The following is a 17669-nucleotide window of genomic DNA, read 5'->3' on the forward strand; positions in this document are numbered from 1 at the left end:
TTTAATTTTGTCAACAGGAGGAATTCAAGTTTGTTTCTGTGGCCATCCTCGGCAGCAAGCATATAAATACTTGTTTTGTGCCGGCCGGAGTGGCCGAGCGGTTCTAGGCGCTTGAGTCTGGAATCGCGCGACCCCTACGGTCGCAGGTTCGAATCCTGCCTCGGGCGTGGATGTGTGTGATGTCCTTAGGTTAGTTAGGTTTAAGTATTTCTAAGTTCTAGGCGACTGATGACCTTAGAAGTTAAGTCCCATAGTGCTCAGAGCCATTTCAACTTGTTTTGTAAATAAAACTGCCTTTTCCTGCTGCTAGTTACTTTATTTATCCCATACGCATTTCGCCTTCTCCTGTTCTGTGGCATCGTCAGTGGGATCTGTAACAATACAATTTTGTTAGTTATAGATTATCAAACAGTTCCACTTTGTGAATTTTTGTAAAAAAAGTAATTACTTACGATTTGCTGATCTGTGTTTCCTCACATCTGGTCTGGAGGTCGCACCACCACTTTTATCATTGCCATACAATCACATCTTTGTGCTCTCGCCTTCCACACACGGTTCAACATGTTTCTCACTCTTTTTTGAGGTGAACAGTGTGTGGAAGGCGAGAACACAAAGATGTGATTGTATGGCAATGACAAAGTGGTGGTGCGACCTCCAGACCAGATGTGAGGAAACACAGATCAGCAAATAGTAAGTAATTACATTTTTACAAAAAATTCAGATGGCTTTCAGCAATGAACTAGATGCTGTACAGTGTTGAAATTCTTGATACGGTCCTTGGAATAATCGAGCAGACACAAAAAAAATTACCAGACTAATGAAACCACCCTCGTACACTACCTGGCAAAAAGTGAAGCACTAAGAATGTGACAGGGAAGCAAAATGGAACATCACTGGTTCATAAGGTATGTGATGCTGCTTCATTGATTACAAAATTGAGTCAAGTTTATTAAGAATTTGGCAGTATGAGCCAACTTACGGGTATCACATTGCAAACCTATCTGACCTGAATCCGTGCAGTGATTCAGTTGGGAAGGATGTCATAGAGCTGTTGTTTCCTCTGTCAAGACAAGCTGGCCCACAACTATTGTAACTGATCCTAAAAATCGTGAATAGTGGCAGCATGATACTGTTGCTCAATAGGTAAGAGGTGAGGCCACAAGATGTCTGTGGCGTACTGTTGTGGCGTCAGAGTTCCCCCAATCACTGCTGTCCGTGACCTGATGTGGTACTCGATGACTTTCCACACTGTGACACCAGGGGTAATGCTATTGTGCCTCTCCAAAGCACTGGAAGAATGTGACGTCTTACTTGGCACCACCATATTTGCTGACTGCGGTCATGAGAGGTAATACAGTACCATGATTTGTCACTGAACACAGTGCAACTTTATTAGTCAGCAGTCTGTTCTTCCCGATCACATTGTGATCCAGCCTTATGTATGGAGCGTTCATTTATGCTGTTAATATTTAGTGGTGTGCAGATTGCCTGTAATGTCCCAATCTGTGGTACAACTCGGTCAGTACAGAAAAATGTCACTGCCACAGAATTTAACATCAGCTGTGCCAATGACAGTCTAATTGTGTACTATGATCCTATGATCTGTTATCAGCAAGACCTTATTAGTCTATGAACGTTAGACAGAGTTCACATTTGGGGTATTAGGCTGGCTATAGCCACCTGCGTGTGAAAACTGCACTCATGTTTTACCATGTCATATTATTTAATAAGCCCTATTTGTGACAGGCTCGATCCTAGGGTGGTTTTTGTACTGGAGTTGGTGGTCTATGAGAATAGTATTAAGTTAAATGTCATTTATTGGGCGTACCACTTCATTAAGGAGCCCAACACCTTATAACAGCTGTTGATTCAAATTTGATAAGCATTGTTCACATGTGTGTGGGATATAAGCATTTGAAATGTTTTAGCAGAGGTGTTCAGTGTTGTGAAAATTTGGTAATAATTGGTAGCATTCAGCACACTTTAACTGTACTTCATGCAACACAGTAACATGTTTTGAGAGATAAAGATCTCGACAGCAGGTTGCCGACACTCAGTTCGTGTGAGTAAAACACTAAAAAACTCTAAAAACGCATTTCTGGCATACATGAAACGAAATAGGACATGTCAGAATATGTGCCGTCGTCTTACGAGTTGCTATGCCCATGCTACCATTGTGCAAGTGGAGCTACTGGCTGATGCGCAGTACGAATCCATCAGCCACGTACTATTCCCTCATTTCTGAAGATACTACTTGCATACTGATCATTACAATCACCATTACATCGACGATGTACTAAATACTCAATATTGTGCATCTGCATTAAAATAAATCCAAATAGCTGTTAAAAAATCTCATTAACTGTCATTTGGTCATTAAGGAACACTGTTGTATTACTTCTTGTGAACACCTGTTTCTAATTTCACCAACAAGTCCAGCTTTCTTCCCCTCTTTTTTGTATGCAGTATTTTCGTTTAGGGGTGGCATGTTTTGTACATACCAGCAACCAGCTACTTCCTGGGATTCCTTAACTTGAAAGCATATTCATGTTCCTTGTATATGACTGATGAGCATAGAAGTAGACGATTTCTGTGTAAGATGATTACTATTGTCCGACGTGTTTTCTTTTATTTTATAAATTCTGCAAATGCGTTGTTAGAATTTTTTGTGTTCTAGACATGTTACCTGGGTATCAGCACCTGCTGATGAGAACACTGTTACTAGAAATACAACATTGTATTGAGTGAAGTACATTTAAAGTGTGACGAATGCTTACAATTTGTTGCTGACAGAATATAATAACCACTATGTCACATCTGACAAATGGACAATATTTGAGTAGCTTGTGTAAGTTGTTAAGAGTGAACATGACACTTCAGGCAAATCAGTCTAGATAGAATGGTGACATGTTGTTTCTCTTTCCAGAAGGTGACACTGTCGGTTTGGCAGGCGCCGGAAGTGCGAGTGAAGCCACCCTCTCAGAGCTTTCCTGCCGCCAAGACTGTTCGCTTCAACTGTGAGGCGGTCGGGGAGCCCAAGCCAGAGATAGTGTGGTTCAAAGACGGAGTGAGGCTCCACATCAATGGTAGGTTCCACTTCAAATACTGCTGCTGTCTGCATGGTCACAGAACTCTTCAGAATGTTCACTGACATCAAGCTACACCATTAATGAAATGGCATATTGGTTTCTTTGGTGCAGTTGGGCTTTTTGGGTACAATTGGATACTTGCTTCGAGTTGGCCGTTTGAGTGAAGTTGGCTACTCCGATCATGACAAAGTGCCACTTGTCACGTTGATTGTCTCTGGCTGCCTCAGTCTTTTGGTTCTGTTGACGGTTGGTATAGACCAATACCAGTCATCACTTTGAAGTGTATTATTATTGTATCAAATGAAGATAAATTGTTAACTATGACTGTAGTATGCTTGGTTTGACACTCATTCCCAGTTCCCACAAGGGCTTTCCCTCCCCTACTATACTTAGTTGTTACATGGCAAAATACTGAAGAATGTGTGTGCATTATGCTGTAGGGCGAGGGGATGGGATGGGCAGGAGAAGTTATTGATTTCCTGCATCCTCATGGATTTGTCTCCCGGCTGCCTTGCTTTATTGATTAACTGAACAATTTGTTCAGTTTACTTAAATATGTAAAAAATAATGATTGTGTTTCGTGTAGTGGAAGTTTTGAGCCTGCATTAAGAGCTACAGAGCTCACCAAGATTTTTTCAGAAAGTAAAATTTTCTAGTTCAGGTAATTCATTAAGTAACATGTTATTTTAGTAGAAGTATCAGAGAGTTCACAGTTACAGGGCAATAACACTGAAACTTGGAAATAATTGCAAAAGTGCAAACATTCTAGAATATGATAATTTTGAATAGGAGTAACTTTTAAAATATTTAATTTTCAGGGAAAGTAAATCATTTGTTTGAAGGAGCAGAATGAAGGTTTTCCAAACATCAGTACTGGACATATGTCAATACTAAAACAAACAGTTATTAGTGGATTCGAATTTTGAAGCACACATGGTTTGAGTGAGTCACAAATTTCAAATATTTCCGTGAATAAAATACTTCTATGTGAAATAAATCCACTGTTGCTGTCAGCAGGCTGTAAGCTATATGCTGGATACTAACATTCAGAAAATACATCTGGAATAAGAATTTCAATAAGTCATATGTGATGATGAATCTTTCCTGTGATTAATGACAGACATTATTGTCACTCAGTAAAAATACATTCACTTACTACAAAACTGACTGAAAGTAAAAATCTCAAACAGTACAAAATAATGTACTACCCGCTTTATCAAATGGAGTATCGCATATTTACATAAACACAAGTCATGTATATGAGATCGCATGTATCGCATACTACATCAAGTGACCTATATTGGGTACGTTATAGATACTAGATCAGCTGCTTCACTTGTAGAGATTTGCCTGTTACATCTCAATCTGGAGTGAAACATTAAATATTGCTGAACAATAATGTAGGGAGTCGTTTAATATTTTATTAACTCTCTTTTATTTGCTTCCGCACAGCTATCTAATTAAATTTATAGAAAAATATCACACATCTTACCAATCTAACCTCTAGCCACATACAGAGAGATTTAAATTTTTTTGCATCACCTCCCATGTCATCTTTGCCCTCTATTTGTGACATTAGTAGAAATGATAATTTTCAAGCAAACTCATTATCGGCAGTAAAATACATAAAGATGAAAACTACGAATGTCATTTTAAGTCAGTAAACTTAGAGGATCAGTGGTGTTTATCGTGTAAAGTGAAAGAGCAGCAACCACTCACCTGTAGCCGACCGATGTGTGGTGCACAGGAACATGTAGCACAGAACAGCACTCACACTAGCTTTTAAACTTTTTTTTTCCTAGTAAAAGTACACTCATTCACAGACACAAGTACAGACACCCCAAAGTACACTTGTGCCATAGCAGTGAGACTGATTATTGTGTATGGGTTGTTAGAGCAGTTTGCCTAGGCAGATGCAGGTGACAGGGTGCAGGAGGTGAGTCTTTTGACAGATAGCTGCATAAGACAGAAGGAGCTCAGAGGGCAGAGCATATGAGAGGGGGGGGGGGACGGGGGGAGGAGGTTGACGAGGTGGGAGGGGAGGGGAGCAAAGGAGACGAAGGTGGTAATGAAGAGGGAAACAGGCAGGGCAGAGGGGGTGGAAAAAGAGGGGGTGGGCTGGAGTGAGAGGGGGGGGAGAGGGAGGCGGGAGAGAGAGAGAGAGAGAGAGAGAGAGAGAGAGAGAGAGAGAGAGAGAGAGAATGCTCCCATGAGGGTGAGGAAGAGTGGTGGAAGAAGGCAGTAGAAAGGAGTGATGTGGATAGAAGAGAGAATGGAAAAGGTAAGGTGAGGCAATGGGGAACAGGTTAGTGGAGATTTAGGCCACGCAGATTGTGAGAGTGCAAGATTTGCTAGAGAGGCAGTTTGTACCTGCGCAGTTCAGAGAAACTTGTGCTGGAAGGGAGTATCCAAACTGCCCTTATAGGAATCAGCTGTTGAAGGTATTAGTGTTGTGTGCAGCATGTTCAGCAACTGGATGGTGAAGTTTGCAGTTTGTCACAGTTTTGCACTGGTCATTTGTGTGAGTAGACAGAGAGTGCTGTACAGTGTAGCATAGCTGATATGTAACATACCTGCTTTCAGGTGTCACCCTCCGTTTTATAGGGTAGGTGTCTGTGAGTGGACTGCAGTAGGAGGTGGTGGTTGGGTGTATGGGACAGATCTCACACCTGGGTTGGCAACCAGGAAATAACCCAAAGGCCACAGTATTGGGAGCAGAATTGATGTAGGGATGGATGAGGTGTACAGGTTGGGTGGGCAGCAGAACACGTCTTTGGGTGATATCGGTAGGGTTTTGGGAAGGATATCTCTCATCTCGGGACGTGACGAGAGATAATCAAACCCTGGTGAAGAACACGGTTGAACGTTTCAATGCCAGGGTGATACTGGGCTATCAGAGGAGTACTGGTCGTGTGTGTGTGAGCTGTGCCTGCTTGTGTGAATGAAAACGTGTTTCCTTGCCCAAAGAAGGTTTTGGGGAAAGATATTATATGTGTCTTTTCATTGTGCCTGTATGAAATTCATTGTATGATCTTTATGGTGAGTAACAATCTATCTTTTCCTTCTGTTGTTTACATTTCATTTGGTTTTTGTAATAGATGTTTATTATTTATGGAAATTATAAATCACCAAAGTACCTTAAAAATCATGAAATATCAGCCCCCTAAATTAAAATATATGCTATTTATCAAGTGCTGAACAAGTCTCAGTGCTCAAATTGACCGGTACTGTCTACTATTGCTAAAATATAAAACATACTAGAGTGTACCTCAGTATTGCTACTCAACAGATTGCTTCAGTAATACCGCATTATCCAATGGCGTGCTCCACGTGTCGCAGGCCGAATGAAGCAGAGGGGTGCAGAACTGCTGATCGCGACGACGCAGATGTCCGATTCGGGCCTGTACCAGTGCGCAGCCCGCAACGCCGCGGGGGAGAACTACGCCGTCGCCCGACTGTCGATAAAGTCGCCGTCACGCATCGACCCTCCGCGAGGCCTCTCGTGCCGCACGCTGTCCTCGGGTGGCATCGAGCTGTCCTGGAACCAGCCTCCCGGCGGCAACTTCACCGCTTTCACTGTCCACTACCTGCCCACAGGTCTGTGCTGCTGCTTAGACATCTTGTTCTGAGTTAAACTGTTCACTAATACGGTATCGGAAAGAGCTTCCAGAGGACTACAAGACGAAACATAACTACTCAGCGTATGGTCAAAGCTTCGACTAGTTGACGTATGTGAACAAGTCTCCACATCTATGTATGTACTCTGCAAACCACTGTGAAATACATGGGAGAGGGTACTTTCCATTGTATCACTTATAGGGATTCTTCATGTCCCATTCACATACAAGAAGAATAATTGCTTGAATGCATCTGTTTGTACTGTGGTTAGTCTGGTCATGTCTTTTTGATACCTGAGGTGAAAAATCGTTGGGGGTTGCAGCGTATTCCTAGATTCCCCATTCACACTGATTTTGAGGGGTGATAGAATAAAAACGGAAAACTGGCCACAACAGAAGCACAGAATGGTTCCATTCAAAAGTAATCAGCATACGCATTATGAGATTTATCCCACTGGGAGACAATACAATCAGTTCCTCTTTGGTAGTACACAGTCTGCCGCAGGTGAATCCACAACTGAACCTGCATGAAACAGACAACCACACATGTCTTCAAGCTGCCAATGATGTGAAAATCACATGGTGAATTATCAGGGCTGTGTAGAGGATGTTGCAGTGCTTTCCAACCAACAGTGTGGATGGCGGATGTTGTCATGCAACACTATGCTTCCATCTGACAGCACTCCTGAGCATTTTGATGTTATGGTACATTGCAGTTTCTGCGAAGTGTCTTCATATCACTGTGCTTTGGTTGTGTTTCCACGCTCGACGAACTCAACAAGCAGAGGTCCCTTTAGTCAAAGGTAGAGAGCATTGTGACCTTACATACCCGAGGGAAAACAGTGAAGCCATCAGTGGAAATATCCCACATCTCCTTAGCCAATAAAATCCAAAGCTGTCCACAAAAGTTCTCGTAAGGTCACATTGACTTCTTTCTTTGACTGCAGGGGCCCCTCTACACATCAGGTTCCTCAACGTGCAGTGCTAGGAAGACACTTTGCAGAAACTGCGACGTGCCATAAAGTAGAACCACTCAGGGACGGAATCATCTTGTTGCACGATAATGCTCTCCCCCACAGTGCCAACTGGACAAAAACTGCACTTCAGTGATCTGGTTGGGGAAACTGCAACATCCTCTGTACAGCTCAGATTGTTCACTGTGAGATTTTCACATCATTGGTGACCTGGAGCAAGATTCAGTCAGATACGGAAGTGCACGAGTGCCGATCTGTCAGTGTTTGACCACATTCTACGAAATAGGAATTGATTGCCTAGTCTCCCAGTGGGATAAATCTCGTAACACATTTGATGATTATTTTTGAGTGGTACTATTCCGTGGTCCCACTGTGTTGGGATTTCAGTTTTCATTTGACTGCCCCTTATATCTGAGCCTGCCAGTTGAGGTATTTCAACCTTTCTGTGATAGTCTCCAGTGATTCAAACAGATCTGTGACAATATGCAGTACCATTGTTGATGTACAGTAAATCTTCCCTGTTAGTCCTACCTGTTGTAGGTTCCACACATATGAGCAGTATTCTAAGCTGGGGCACACAAATGTTTTGTGAGCTATCTTCATTGTAGAGTGACTGTATTTTTGCAGTATCCTGCCAGTGAACTGAAGTCTGCCACCTGTCCACTTTTTTGAGTCATCAGTCTTGACTGGTTCTGATACTGTTTTGGTATGCCAGAATGCGATTTTCACTCTGCAGCGGAGTGTGCGCTGATATGAAACTTTCTGGAAGATTAAAATTGTGTGCCGGACCGAGACTCGAACTCGGGACGCAGTTTGGAAGATAGGAGCCGAGGTATTGGCGGAAGTAAAGCTGTGAGGACAGGGCGTGAGTCGTGCTTTGGTAGCTCAGTTGGTAGAGCACTTGCCCGCGAAAGGCAAAGGTCCTGAGTTCGAGTCTTGGTGTGGTTTGATGTGGCCTGCCATGAATTCCTCTCTGTGCCAATGTTTTTAACTCACTGAAGCACATGCAACCCACATCCTCAATCATTTGCTGGATGTATTCCAGTCTCTGTCTTCCCCTGCAGTTTTTACCTTTGACAGCCTCCTCTACTAATATGTAAGTTATTCTCTGATGTCTCAACAGATGTCCCACCATCCTGGTCCATTTTCTTGTCAGTGTTTTCCAAATATTCTTTTTTTTGCCAGTTCTGCAGAGAACCTCCTCATTCCTTACCTTATCAGTCCATATCTTCCCCTATCATTACAAATTGTTACACACAGGTACTTGTACATGTTAATTATGACTCCTTGATGCTGTAGTCATAGGATACGATGTTTTTCTCATTTGGTGAAGTGCACAATTTTACATCTAAAGGATGAATATTATGCTGCTTTTTTGAGAAGGTGATTCATTGTCGATAATCACGTCATCTGCAAAAAGTCTGGAGGTTATCACTAATATTGTCTTTCCAGGCATTAATGTACAAGGTACACCCAAAGTTGTTTCTATATTTGCTGATAACTCTCTGTCCAAGATGACTAACAAGAAACCTTTAATCCAGTCACACATTTGGTGTAATACTCCATATCACTGTACTTTTGTTGAAAACATTCCTGTTCTTTCGCACAGTTTTCTTCTACAGAAGTAATTAATACTATAAACACACATACATTGTTATTTATTATGTATATTTTCTGGTAAGTAGCTCCAGAGTATGACATCGACTGAAAGATCAGCAACGTTTTCAATCTCATTTCTGTGCATGTAGGGCACTCAGTGCCTCAAATAGATGGTGAGGGTTCACCTTTACTTATTGCATTATTAATTTCTTCTTTGTTAAATGCCTAAGAATTTTTTTAAAAAGGTGTATAACAGCTATCTGCATCAATTATATCTTGTTTTTAATGATGGGAGTTTACACACAACTATAGCAAACATGTAAAGATAACTATATGCCTGAAGATGTATGTGCCAATCCTTAAAACAGTCAGTTCACTGTAATAAAATGTGACTGAAATAACAAATTGTTTTGCATCATAAAAAGCCACAGTTTTTTTACAGGTCTACAAAACAAGGAATAAACATGCAGCCAGTACATTAAAAGTATTCAATTTTTTTTGTAACATCTTCTCTACTTTGACCTCTCAGAAGTCAGTTTCTATTTGCTGTAAAGCAGAGACTGTTGAATTATTTACTTCATTGCAGATACATATAAAATACTATTAGATATGATATGAACATCAGTTACCTGTCGGTAGTAATAGAATTGATCATTGATACAAGTCACTGACAACGTCTTCAACTGTTTCTGAATTGTGGCCAGTTCCTCCTGTGTCCACAGACAGCGTGCACATGCCTTATGTATCCTACTACTGAAATTCGAATGAAAACAAAATGTAAACAAAACAAATGAAAACACACCCTGTTGCCTACCAACTGGCTGCTCTAAAGTGTTCAAACCAACTGATGTGGTACTGTAATCGGCATAAATCCCCACTATTGAAACTATGATACACGCAAATTATATACAATAGAGGAGAAACTAGCTCTGTGTCTTTTTGATAGTACTGGTGGTGATGCTAATAAATAATGTCATAGAATGAAAAGTACAGGTTGCTATACAAACACTAGTTCACTGTAGTTGAATGCCCAGCAAACATGCAGATAACTAAAATGTTTGTGAAGTGTCACTGATTTGTCAATTGTTGATCATGATGGAGGTGAATACTGTTAATAAGTGGAGAAATAACGAAGCTCGGTTGTTGATATTTATTTAAAAGTGCAGCCTGCTCCATGTGACATATGTAAAGGAATTAAAGAATCCGGGGCTTTCTCTGCAAAGACGAGAAATAATTATAATTACAGTCACTGAAAACATGGAGTCTTCAAGCTAAGTATCAAAATATGCTATTAAGTTTTAATATATTGCAAAAATCTCAAAACGTGAAACTGCAACTACAACTGAATAACTAGTATCAACTTTGATCTATACTGAGAGCAGAAGCTTGCAAACATGATTTCAGCAAATGAAAAAACTGCTTAATGTTGAATATGGATGAAGGTAAAATGTCAGGTGTAGCTATCTTCTTGATAGAATATGACTCGGTTGATAATCTTGACGTCAGTAACAAATTGATAAGTTTGCTTTGGTTGTGGTAAGTGCGAAGTAAAATTTATTTTCTCACCTCTTAATTGTAGACTATTTATTTTATTTATAATTAATATGTACCATTAATTTATCAGGAGCAAATAAAATTTATTGTTTTTTATACATCATAGAGAAACCAATATACAGTAGCTGCTACCAACAAGAAAATAAGGATTTTGTTTTGCTTTCAGTTTCTTAGCGATTTTATGCAATTTACAATTTATTTACTTCAAGACACATTTAATTTGTGGCATATAGTGTAACTGATTTATTAATATTTGGCAATATTGTTTCATTTTTACTAAACCTACTTACAAAATTAGTTAAATCTGCCTGCAAAAATTACAGGAAGGTAGTTTACGGGATGGGCATGCAGGAAGGGGGGGGGGGGGGCAACTTTGGCAACTCTAAGAGGTGCAGGATGACCTCAATATGGATCTGTTTTCAATGTTCATATTCTGTCATTGGTTAAGCTTTATATGTTCATGGAGTATGTTAACTCCTGTTGCCATAAATAGATAACAACTGATTATGATGTTGGTTTTGTTATGCAGACAATTATACATTCATTTGCTGTACTGGTGCACAAATTGGAAGTACGTGTGCACCACTGTAAATTATTTGCTTACCTCGAGCCTCTCCACACTGTGTGTGTTTGCAGAAGGAGGGGAGGAGACACAGTTGGTCACAGTCAATCAGTCGATCCGCGTGGAGGACCTGCAGCCATTCACCAACTACACCCTCTACACGCGCGTCTACTTCCAGCGGTCAGCCAGTGAGGAGTCGGAGCGAGTCATCTGCCGAACTGCGGAGGGAGGTAAGGTGGCTCTGAGCAGATCCCATTTATTTACCTAGTGAATGTTATAACATGTATTATTATACAGATAAAACCAGTGTATTATTATACAGATAAAACCAATGGCAATATATAAAAATTGGTAAAATATGAAATGAAAATATTTTATATGGGAAGGGATCAGTGAAGACAGTACTAAACCAAAGCTTAGCAGTGATTAATTTGCTTGTGTCACATGTAGTTCCAAAGGCATCACATGGTGTTAACAAGTAGCTTCATTTGTAGAGCTACAGGGCACTGTCTGCTATAAAAAATGCTTTGTCTTATTGTATTTGTAACCTTGTCTTTGAATTTAACCATGTGCACGGCATGCAGTAACTCAAAATACACTCTTGTGGGTTAGCACTTTCTTCCACTAACCTGTTCATATACGGTACGGTAGTTTATAATGTTAATTTCTTAATCCAGTCGGCTGCACCCGTAGTCATTTGCCAGTAAGGTGTTTGCATTTGTCCAGATGTGATGTTTTTCTCACATGGTGTCCTGTGAACCACGGGTGAAGGGCAGAGGGCAGGTTTCATATTCCTACACTTTTAGAAAGAATTTGACACCATGTTTCTCTGCAGACTGTTTACAGAGGTCTGAACATACAGAACAGTTTGTCAGATACACGAGTGGCTTGACGACTTTTAAGTAATAGAACCCAATACGTTGTTCCTGATAGGAAATTTTCATCAAGGACAGAGCTGTTATCGGGAGTGCCCCAGGGATGTGTGATAGGACCCCTCTAGTTCTCTGTGCAGATAAATGGTCTGGCAGATAGAGTGAGCAGCAATCTGTGATTCTTAGCTGGTGGTGCTGTCATGTATAGGAGTGTGTCATCTTCGTGTGACTGTAGAAGGATACAGGATGATTCAGAATTTCTATTTGGTATGATGAATGGCAACTTGGTCTAAATGTGGAAAAATGTAAGTTAACGCAAATGAGTAGGAAAACCAAAAACAACCCTGTAATGCTTAGCCGTCTGGGGTGGCCGAGCTGTTCTAGGCGCTACAGTCTGGGACTGCGCGACCGCTACGGTTGCAGGTTCGAATCCTGCCTCGGGCATGGATGTGTGTGATGCCCTTAGGTTAGTTAGGTTTAAGTAGTTCTAAGTTCTAGGGGACTGTTGACCTTAGAAGTTAAGTCCCATAGTGCTCAGAGCCATTTGAACCATTTTTGTAATGTTTGAATACAGTAATAGTGGTGCACTGCTTGATGCAGTCACACCAATTAAAATTTGCTTGTAATGTTGCAGGGCGACACAAAATGGAATCGGCACATAAGGTTGCCAGTAGGGAACGTAAATGATGGACTTTGTTTAATGGGGAGACTTCTAGGAAAGCATAGCTCATGAGGCCACATAAAAAAAATGTGTGTTAACTATTCTCAAATACTGCTCAAGTGTTTTGGATCCCCACTAGATTGAATTAAAGGTAGACGTCAAAGCAGTTCAGAGGCATACTGCTAGATTTGTTAGTGGTAGGTTCTATTAACATGTATCACACAATGCTGTGTGAACTCAAATGGGAATTCCTGGAAGGGAAGGGTACTCTTCTAGTGGTACATTGTTGAGAAACTTTAGGGAAGTGGCGTTTGAGACTGATTGCAGAACAATTGTGCAGCTACTGACGTACATTCCGTGCAATAACGGCGAAGATGACACGAGAGAAATCGGGGCTAGTCCAGAGGCATGCAGATATTCATCTTTTCTCACCCCATTTTTGAGTGCTACTCTGAAAGAGAATACTGGCAGTGGTGCAAGGTATCACCATCTCGCACCATATGGTGGCCTGCAGAGTTTAGATGCAGACAAATGTGTTGCCACAACTGCGAGACGGGGTCCGGCATTTTCTTCCACCTTAAAAGAAAGTCCAAGCATACTTCATATTTTGTTATTTTCCACACACTTTTAGGCAGTGTGAAAACTGCTCGTTCACTGTGGATGTTTGGTACAGTCTGTATTTTTGCTGGTGCTTGCTGCACTCGTATTTGCTCCTATTTGTGGTACATGTCAAATCCTTCATTGAGAAGTTTAGCAGCAGCTTTTATTGCTGATTGTCTGGATTTTAGCCTGTCAGATGTAGCACCTGGGATATAGTTATGAATGGGAAGCTTGGGGTTGTCCAGTATCACCTAATACTCCTGTAACAGAGTTTCTGTGTTCAGGTGGAGAGATTTGGAATCCAATTAACTGGTGTGGTTTTTAGTCAGCTTGTGGTAGCACATATTTTAGCATCGAGTATTGTGTCGAGCTTTTAGGTAATGTTACTGTGTAGCCACACAGGACCAAAATAGTCTGCTGTGCTGTCCAGTGATTCCAGTGCTGAGCAGCGGAGCATTGGGGCTGTCGAACCCGAGTGGCATCACACACTGTTTGGTGAATGTTGCTCCTGGTGTAAACTGTACTATTAATCAAGAATGATCTGTAAGTCAAGGAACTGTCAAGTTAAACAAACAAATACTTTGGCATACAGAAATTCCATTCAGGCAGATTTGCAGTGGGTGGCTGGCCCCTTATGCTACTGAGATGGAAACGCAAGCATTCTGTTTTACTAGGGCCGGGTTCGAGTAACGACATACAGTAGCATTCAGACGAGATCGAGATGTCATCTGTTAGTACCCTTTCAGTTTTTTCTATGGATGTTTTGGGGAAACCAATGTCTAGGTCACCTGTATAAGCATATTTTCTGCCCACAGTATGAGGAATATCTGAAAGGAATTGATGCAAGAACAGAGCATTGAGAATGTCCGTGCTTTAGAGTTGTTCAGTTCCTTACTTAGCATAACTCTTAACATCTGTCGCAAGGTATGTTATTTAATAGTTGCGTTCTCGTAAAAACAGTAGAAGTAGTTTCTCTCTACGTCAGTATTATAAGTAGAAGTTTGATCAGCAGGTTTCTCCCTCGTTGCTCTGTGTTGGGAAACTTAAATCTTACTAATGTTGACACGGTATGGCGGCAGTTTTAGTTGGGCTGTGGACTTTAATGGTGGAATTGTCAACAAGAAGGACCTATTTTGTCAGTGAGGCTCCGTCGTGTAGTTATCGTTAAATGTGCAGTCGTGCAGGTGTACACGAGTACACAGTAATTGGTACTCGGGGATTGCCGTTTTCGAATCCTGCTGCCTACCTTGCAGTGAGCTTGCAATGTTTTTTATTTTCTTATTAGTCCTATATTTTTCTCAGGATACACGTGGCCATGTGAGCGGAAGCTACTTGGGTCACAGTACGATGCACTACACAGTTCACAAGATCGTTATGAAAAGTTGAAAAATTAAAGGAAACTCTAAAAGAGTATTTATCATTTGTATGAATAAATGAAAGATGTAATAGCAAAACGCTCTAAAATACTCTAAATCCTGCCTTGGTCGTCCCTTTGGTATTCATACATAGAAGGCCTTCAATAAGGAATGCAACAAATTATTTATATGCAATCTGGTTAGTTTTACTCAGGATTTCAATACATCATATTATTCCCCACTCTCTTGGCTGCAGAATCCTATTTTTCAATGTTAATGGCCCTATGCCACCATACTGAGATGTCGCTCTACTGGTCGACTCCAGAGCCAATGTCTCGTTGCATCAACAACCTCCCCATCATCCCCGTACTGCTTCTCGCAGCATACATCCTTCGTCGGGTGAAACAGAAGGAAGTCGGAAGGAGCGAGATCCTCGCTATAAGGAGGATGAGGACGAATGGTCCAGTGAAGTTTTATGAGCTGCTCTTGAGTGCACGAAGTTGTGTGAGGCCTTGTATTGTCATGGAGAAGGTGACGTTTGTTTGCATATTTGTGGCGATGAACACGCTGAAGCCATTTCTTTAATTTCTTCGGGGTAGCTCGTGCACTTCGTAGTTTATTACTTCACCGTGAGGGAGGACATCAAACAGTACAACCCCTTCAGAATCCCAGGAGGCTTTACCAGCTGAGGGTGCAGCTTTGAACTGTCCCTTCAGAGGACAGGTGGTGTGAGACCAAACCGTGGCTTACCGTTTTGTTTCTGGTCGGCAGTGATGAAACCGTATTTCATTGCCTTTGATGATGTTTGGCAAAAAATTGACACGATCAGCCTCGTAATGAGCGAGCAACTCCACACAGGTGGTCCTTCGTCGTTCTTCGTGCTGTCCTGTTTGGTGGCAATGAACCTAGTGTGCACACTCCTCTGAGTACCCCATGTGCTGGACAAGTGTGTCAGAGATATCCGGCAAGACAGCAGCGAGATGTGATTGTGATCCGTCGATCACCTTGATTGAGAGTACCGACGTGTTCTGGCACTGCAGGAGTCGTAGCTGTGTTCAGCCACCCGTAACGAGGGAGATCAGACAGGTTCGCGCGACCGTGTTGATGATCACAGGTGCGTCACCCAATGACTCACCGTGTTGTTCACTGCCAGGACTCCGTAGACATTCTGCAAGCACCTTCGAAAATCTGCAGTACTTTGGTTTTCCAACAAAAGAAACTCAGTGACACCTCTCTGCTTGGAATGCACCTCTGTCACAGACGCCATTTTGAAGGCTACGCACAGATTTGCCACCTGTCGGGACTTCGTGAAACTGAGAGGCTAAAGCAGGACTATTCCATGATGTCCCACACCAACTTCCATGTTTTTTCAATCAAAATTGGCAAAGAAAAAAAAAAGTTTTGTATTGTGTTCTGAACATTCCTCGTATATTCCTAGATTCCTCACTGAACACTGGTTCTTTAAACTTTGTAAGCTGCCCTTTGGGGATTGTTCCTGCATGGCTTAAAGGGTGTTCCATTTCAAGTTTTTCAGCATCTTTGTGACACTGTCCTTTGCATCAAACAAACCTACTATAGTTCATGCAGCACTTCTTTGTATATGTTCAATATGCCCTGTTAGTCATATTTGTGTTGGCCCCACACACAAGTCAGTTAGTAAAAATATTCAGTGCTGAGTTTGGAAATAAACATTTTTCTTGTTGCAGTATTACTGTTTTAAGTTACAAACAAATAAGGAAATGTAGGGACACCTACGTTGACAGCACATCTGCTCTGCGCAGTTCCGACGACAGCGCCACGTGTGTCGGTGCAGACAGTGGACGCGACGACGGCATCCGTGAGCTGGCAGCCGCTGACTCCGGTGGAGGCGCGTGGCCACGTCGCGTCTTACAAGCTGCAGTGGGGGCCGCAGGGGGAGCCCGCTTACAGTGTCGAGGAGCTGCCGCCCTCCACCACACACTATGTCCTCACAGGTTGGTCGATGTGACACTGTCTCTGGAAGGGATACTAAGCTGCAATTTGTTTGCAGTGCTTCATCACTTCGGCTCGTAAATATTTTAAGGTAATTCGTGATGTAGGTATTAGTACAAATTTGGAGGGGAATAGGGAGTTAAAGTACAGGGAGAAGAAATAAAAACTTCGGGATTTGGCAGTGACATTGTAATTTTGTCAAGAATGGCCAAGGATTCAAAAGAGCAGTTGAACTGAAACCAGTTTATGACACGAGCGCAACAAGTAGCTACTTGTGGCGCTGAGCTGAGATGGCCACCTGGGACACCTCGGTGCAAAATTCGTATACAGGGTGTATCACATTTATTATCGAAAACTGACACGAGTGAAAATATACTATAACAGAAGCAAAAATGTTTCAGTAAATGAGGGTCCAAATAAGAGGTGGTGTTCGAACAATTGCAAATGTCTTGTTATGAACATTCCACTGATTTCAGTATCAAATTTTATGCTAGTTAATACAAATAGATTTGAAATTTAAACTTTCTAATTCAGTCACTATCTAATTGGGCTCAAATTGCAAGTGAGGCCTATCTTAGCAAGAAATACAATACAACAACTTTAGCACATTATAAGTTAGAAATTACTACAGACCTGAAAAATTTGCATTTGCGATAAATGTGAATATAGATGTAAATTCTGCCTCGAAATGTGAAAATGCGGCATAACCTAATAAATGATTAAAGGAAAATCACATATAAAGATTCAGTTAATTACGAGAGCTTAGATTTGAGATCTATGAGGAAGAGTGTTGCAGAAGGGGACGAAACTGCAGG

General features: G+C 41.5%; 1 protein-coding gene across 1 annotated transcript in view; it reads left to right on the forward strand.

Annotated features, from left to right (window-relative positions):
* Positions 1-17669, forward strand: part of LOC126427952 (protogenin A-like) — a 438352-nt gene that overhangs the window by 335001 nt on the left and 85682 nt on the right. The window contains exons 7-10 of the mRNA XM_050089841.1: positions 2927-3086; positions 6429-6686; positions 11470-11625; positions 16665-16856. Of these exons, the coding sequence (XP_049945798.1) occupies positions 2927-3086; positions 6429-6686; positions 11470-11625; positions 16665-16856 (766 nt within the window). The remainder of the gene's footprint in view (positions 1-2926; positions 3087-6428; positions 6687-11469; positions 11626-16664; positions 16857-17669) is intronic.

This window comes from Schistocerca serialis, chromosome 12, assembly GCF_023864345.2.
Source record: "Schistocerca serialis cubense isolate TAMUIC-IGC-003099 chromosome 12, iqSchSeri2.2, whole genome shotgun sequence".
NCBI classification, from domain to species: Eukaryota; Metazoa; Arthropoda; class Insecta; order Orthoptera; family Acrididae; genus Schistocerca; species Schistocerca serialis.